We start from the raw sequence: 6118 nt of genomic DNA on the forward strand, positions 1-6118 counted from the left end.
TGTCAAATGTGGGGGTTTCTGGGAAATGTGGGTTTTTTTGCACAATGTGTAACTGAGGTACATAGGTATTTGTAAATAAGCTGTCATTGTTCCCGTCACAGATTTAGTTGTGTCATGATATTATGACAGACCCACTGACATGCAAAATAGCTGCATGGATCAGGCTTCAATATTTAACCCCGGAAGAGTCTCAGTAGCTACAGTTACAAACAAATACAAGCTTAAATGAGGCCCCAATCAATGTAAGTTGATATTTAACTGTTTGCTGAGCAAGTGCCAATCTTTTTCTCTCAGGAATTCTACCATTTGCAGTCCTTAGTCGCTCCTTTTTTGGACAAGCCAGCACATTTTTTTTTCTAATTTAAATATAAGGTAAGATCAGACATATTTTTATTGGTACGATTAATTTTAAGGCATTATGACGTGTGTTAAATGTTATTTTTTGGACTTCTTATGTTTGTGAAAGATTGCAAAATGCCAGTGGTGCTACAGCAGTTAATACCATTTGTTTGCTTGCTTGTTTTTTTCTAACTTTGAATGCAGAATGTCTACAAATGCTATAACATACTGGTGCTCAAAAATGCATTTTCCCCTTCCTGTATTAAGTAATCAGTGTTTGATGAATAAAGTGTCTGCTAAAATAAAATGTGATTCAACAGTGCCGAAGACACACACCTTTTAATTTTTGTTTTGGAAAACCGTTATGAACAATTCACAGTAAAATGTATAACTCATGTGTTTTAAGCTCTTTTCCAGATGATCTGGCCTAAAAGAGAGGGAGACTAAGTGAGAGTGAAAGTGTTTAAGACCTGGAAATAATCAGCAAAACAATTAAAGGTGAGAAAATCCTTATTATCTCATCTTTGCCAACTTGTACATGGATTTAATCACAATATTGATTTATTGCAGACTATCTAAATTTGCTTTGAATAGTATAAATATAAATATGGTTTCGAAAACTGAGGAAGACACTTTTTTTCAGCCAACATACATAATTTCTCCTACACAGTCACATTGTGAAGATATTATGGACCTCTGCCTGACACTCCTGTTGATCTGTCTCTGCAGCCAAGGAGCCTTTGTAAGCCACTGACATTACCAATAAATCACTCTCAGGCATATTGAACATTATTAGAACCTGTGCTTTTTATACAGATTTATAATCCATACTATCTGTCTGCTCAACAGAGTGCTGAGGTGGCAGATGATGAGTCAGTCCCATTAATGCCTCTCATTCCATTAATGCCCAGTCAACCTAAAGAGGTTAGATGCAACGTTACACAGTGTTTTCATAGTTCTTGCTGTGGCATGCAGCAGTGCCTTTCCTTAAAAGGCAAGGAAAATGTATATTTTCTTCCATTCTTGTCTGTAGAAAGGAGGCGGCAGCAGTACAGCACAACCAGAAACCATAGAAACACATGACACTGCAACAATCAATCCACAAACAATCACAACTCCCTCCAACGGGTCCTCGTCAGGTGAAGAGGAGGAGGAGGGTTGTCTATCTGTCAGCCGAAGCCCAAACTCCCAGGAGTCCATCGCTGCTGCCATTCAGAAACTGGGTGTGCAGCTGCTGCAGAACCTGGAGACGACTCCGGAGGAACCAAACGTCATTATATCTCCTTTAAGCATTTCACTAGCTCTCTCCCAACTGGCTTTAGGTATGCATAGATCTCCCATGATGATGCATTGTCCCTAAGAAGGTTATCCTCGACATGACTGCAATTACCACATCTGATAAATTGTGTCAGCAGCTTGCCCCAGTTTATGGTTGTCTGGAGACCGCCACTGTTCTCGTCCAATTACTACATCCCTCTGCTTTGCAGGTGCAGTAAATGAAACTGAGGAGCTGCTTATGCATCATCTTCATGAAAACACTCTCCCCTGCTACCACCAGTCTCTGCATAATGTCTTAGTGCAACTCAGAAACGGTGATCTCCAAATTGCCACACGTATCTTCCTGCGCCAAGGTTACTTCCTGGAAAAAAAACATGACTATTTACCAAATAATTTGTAACAGAAAGTTTAGACTGTTGAACTCTCTCCTGTGCTGGCCTAAGAGAAACATGCCTGTGTGTTTTAGGGTTTGAGGCAAAGCAAGACTTTGTCAGCGAATCTCAGCGGTTATATGACTCGGAACCGGCCGTCTTGGAGAGTCTGCAGCAGATAAATGACTGGGTTGAGAATGCAACACAAGGAAAGATGACTGACTTTCTGCCTGCTTTACCACTCAATGTGGTCCTCATGCTCATTAATGCTGTCCATTTCAAAGGTGAAGTTCCATTTTATCACCTTCATTTCTAACATTTAATGTCAGTAAACCAATGGAATTTTCTTCCACAGGAGAATGGAAAGCTCAATTTGACCCGCGTTTCACCTCCAGAGGAGTCTTCTACCTTGATGACAGCCACATGGTTGATGTGGAAGTGATGGAGGATGCCAAACATCCCCTGAGTATATTCATTGATAATGAACTGGAGGCCCAGGTAAAATATACAGCTTTAAAATAACAACAAATAAATGTAGCTTTTAAAATTGGCCCACATTGATATCAGAGAGCCCATGGCTGCCATTATCAGCTTATTAATCATGCAACAATCAATCAATCAATCAATCTGCTTGATATCCAGCATCATATTTACACACAACCACAACTTGTTGCAGTGATCACACCTCCAGCCCTCGCCGAGGGAGGAAGAAGCAGAAATCTGTGCTGAGCTGAAAAAAATGCATTAGTCTGTTAACTCTCCAGTTATTCCTGCTCACAAGGAGTTGCTGCATGTAGTGCTTCATTCATTGATTACCTGTCTGTCAACATTGACTTAATATCTCATCATGTGGGACCAAGTGGTGTAATGCAATGGTATAATCAGAGCTGATGAGCATACAGTTTTTTTATTTTTTAGATATTTTGCTATTCTTTTTTTATTTTTAGTATAACTCTCAGATTATAAAGATTCTTCACTGTTTTTCCTCTTCTGCAGATAGCGAGCTTTCCATTCCTGAAGTTTATGAGTTTGTTGGTGGTCATGCCCATGTCTGGCCAGGTGAACGTGTCCTCTCTTTCTGCAAAGTTAAATATCTCTGACTTGTATAGTCGTCTACCAAAAGAGAGGGCTGTCCAAGTCAAAATACCCAAATTCAAGCTGGAGTACAATCAAGAGTTACAGGAAGTTTTTACCAAATTGGGTAAGACCGCACTATTTATTGTGCATGATTTTAACTCAAATTATTTTTATTTGATGAAATATTTGGACAACTGAACTTGACCCTGTCTGCTCTCTGTCAGGGATGGGGGAGATATTTTCCAGTCCCAACTTGGCTCAGATGGCAGACGGCCCCCTGCTGGTGTCCAGTGTGATGCACAAGTCAAGCATGGAGATAAACGAGGAGGGGGCAGAGGCTTCAGCAACCACCGCTGTGGTCATCTCAAGGGCATCCAATCCAGTTTTCCACCTCACTCAACCATTCTTCTTTGCACTCATGGATGATATGACTCAAGTACCGATCTTCATGGGTGTCATCAACAACCCTAACCCTGGAGCTCCTGTCTTGCAGAAAGGAGAATCCGGAGGCAAAGAGAAAGCAGGATTCTCATTTGACAAGAATCATATGGGCTCTAATGGAGTCCCACCAAAATAGGGACTAACAGCGTGTGTGGCTCATCCAGGGAAACTCAGACCATTGCATATATGATTGTAAAGAATAGCTGGATGAAAAATATAGTATGTGTGGAAAAACATGCTTGTTTTGTTTGTTTGTTTTATTACAAACACTACAAGGAGCCATATATCCCCTTTAAAACTTGAATATTACATTACAATTATTTTATTGCATTAGATGACATGTCCTAGAGAAGGAATCCCAAAATTAAAATAACATTATTCAATCTGTTTATGGTCATAGTTCATTTAATAACATATTCATTTTCCAAGGTGTCCACATGTGAAGCAAAAGTGGTCAATGTCAGAGCATTACTGCTTCAGTGTGTATGTTGATTATTATTATAATTTGTTATCCAATGGATTAATAAACTGAAGTGATCTCAATAACATGTTACCAGTTTTACTGACAGAGCTTTAATTAACCCTCATGCATTGTTCGCAAACACTACCCTAATGTGTTGTTCGGGGACAAAAACGTCCCCTAACTTTAACGGTTTTAAAAATATATTAGATAAATATTTTTTTGAAATTTTTTTGCATAGACCTTTTAATTAACTTCAGTTCTAATCAACAGTAGTGAAAAAATCATTTTCCCCCAGGATTTTAACCCTTTAATCACCAATTTTATGAGGGGTGGTGCTGAAAATTGAAAAAAAAAAACACAAAATGGCTCATTTTTAATAGAAAAGGTGAATGTGGACTGGATTCTTTTGAACCTTTATTACAGTCTTGGTCATGTCAAACATCAGTAAAAAAATTGACTTGATTGCATTATTAGTTTTTGCACAGCACTGGATTTTCTTTTTTTCTCCCTAATGTGTTGTTCGGGGACAAAAACGTCCCCTAACTTTAACGGTTTTAAAAATATATTAGATAAATATATTTTTGAATTTTTTTTGCATAGACCTTTTCATTAACTTCAGTTCTAATCAACAGTAGTGAAAAAATCATTTTCCCCCAGGATTTTAACCCTTTAATCACCAATTTTATAAGGGGTGGTGCTGAAAATTGAAAAAAAAAACACACAAAATGGCTCATTTTTAATAGAAAAGGTGAATGTGGACTGGATTCTTTTGAACCTTTATTACAGTCTTGGTCATGTCAAACATCAGTAAAAAAATTGACTTTATTGCATTATTAGTTTTTGCACAGCACTGGATTTTCTTTTCTTCTCCCTAATGTGTTGTTCGGGGACAAAAACGTCCCCTAACTTTAACGGTTTTAAAAATATATTAGATAAATATATTTTTGAATTTTTTTTGCATAGACCTTTTCATTAACTTCAGTTCTAATCAACAGTAGTGAAAAAATCATTTTCCCCCAGGATTTTAACCCTTTAATCACCAATTTTATAAGGGGTGGTGCTGAAGATTGAAAAAAAAACACACAAAATGGCTCATTTTTAATAGAAAAGGTGAATGTGGACTGGATTCTTTTGAACCTTTATTACAGTCTTGGTCATGTCAAACATCAGTAAAAAAATTGACTTGATTGCATTATTAGTTTTTGCACAGCACTGGATTTTCTTTTTTTCTCCCTAATGTGTTGTTCGGGGACAAAAACGTCCCCTAACTTTAACGGTTTTAAAAATATATTAGATAAATATTTTTTTGAAATTTTTTTGCATAGACCTTTTAATTAACTTCAGTTCTAATCAACAGTAGTGAAAAAATCATTTTCCCCCAGGATTTTAACCCTTTAATCACCAATTTTATAAGGGGTGGTGCTGAAAATTGAAAAAAAAAACACACAAAATGGCTCATTTTTAATAGAAAAGGTGAATGTGGACTGGATTCTTTTGAACCTTTATTACAGTCTTGGTCATGTCAAACATCAGTAAAAAAATTGACTTTATTGCATTATTAGTTTTTGCACAGCACTGGATTTTCTTTTTTTCTCCCATTTTGTCCCATAGACTTACATTATAAACACACTTTTTTTGACTGCACAGCCATGGCACTACATAATCATGCATTCTTGATTGTTGGTGGTTTACCCTGTTGGTAGGAGGTAAAATTTGTGATTTTTACAGTTAACAACTTAATTACCATATTAACCCTTTACCTGCAGGCCTGTGCTCATGTAGTGTAGTTTCTGGCTTGTATATGGAGTTATAGGGAGTATTTTAGCACATAATTGTGTGTCTACACACTGTGTGTGTATGTTAGAGAGGAAGAGAGCCATTTGCACACTGATCTTGTTGTCTGTGAGTACACACAACCACAGAGTCTTCATAGTAAACAAAAACAAAGAAAGTGTTGCTATGCACGTGTGGCCCTTTGATGTCTACAGGTGCAGACTAAACAAAACAAAAAGGCAAGTGGTCTTACATGTGACCTTGTGGTCATTTGATGGTGAGAAGAGCAGAAAGCAACATGAAGAGAGGATTCACTTGTGCACAATCTCTGGAAATGATTGTGCAGCCTGGCTCTATGAAGGGCCAGGCTGTGAAG

At 37.6% G+C, this 6118-nt stretch overlaps 1 protein-coding gene across 7 annotated transcripts; it reads left to right on the forward strand.

Annotated features, from left to right (window-relative positions):
• Positions 1 to 116: 116 nt before the first annotated feature.
• Positions 117 to 3889, forward strand: serpinf2b (serpin peptidase inhibitor, clade F (alpha-2 antiplasmin, pigment epithelium derived factor), member 2b). 7 transcript variants are annotated; one of them, XM_028419591.1, is made up of 10 exons: positions 117 to 372; positions 746 to 837; positions 983 to 1081; positions 1189 to 1263; positions 1373 to 1661; positions 1827 to 1970; positions 2084 to 2272; positions 2344 to 2486; positions 2985 to 3189; positions 3290 to 3889. In XM_028419591.1, exons 3-10 carry the CDS (start codon positions 1028 to 1030, stop codon positions 3640 to 3642), a joined length of 1452 nt encoding a protein of 483 aa, XP_028275392.1. In that variant the 5' UTR covers positions 117 to 372; positions 746 to 837; positions 983 to 1027; the 3' UTR covers positions 3643 to 3889. The 7 variants fall into 7 exon arrangements, with proteins under 7 accessions (XP_028275392.1, XP_028275394.1, XP_028275389.1 ...); XM_028419593.1 differs by having other exon boundaries at positions 757 to 837; XM_028419588.1 differs by having other exon boundaries at positions 118 to 372; positions 1010 to 1081.
• The last annotated feature ends 2229 nt before the right edge of the window (positions 3890 to 6118 follow it).

This window comes from Parambassis ranga, chromosome 13 (genome assembly GCF_900634625.1).
Source record: "Parambassis ranga chromosome 13, fParRan2.1, whole genome shotgun sequence".
Classification (NCBI taxonomy): domain Eukaryota; kingdom Metazoa; phylum Chordata; class Actinopteri; family Ambassidae; genus Parambassis; species Parambassis ranga.

What these genes read in the sequence shown, in the direction of transcription:
- serpinf2b (XM_028419591.1), top strand. Translation starts at nt 1,028, where the DNA reads ATGGACCTCTGCCTGACACTCCTGTTGATCTGTCTCTGCAGCCAAGGA. An exon ending in TAATGCTGTCCATTTCAAAG is followed by an intron (nt 2,273 to 2,343) that starts GTGAAGTTCCAT and finishes TTTCTTCCACAG; the next exon opens with GAGAATGGAAAGCTCAATTT. An exon ending in GGAAGTTTTTACCAAATTGG is followed by an intron (nt 3,190 to 3,289) that starts GTAAGACCGCAC and finishes GCTCTCTGTCAG; the next exon opens with GGATGGGGGAGATATTTTCC.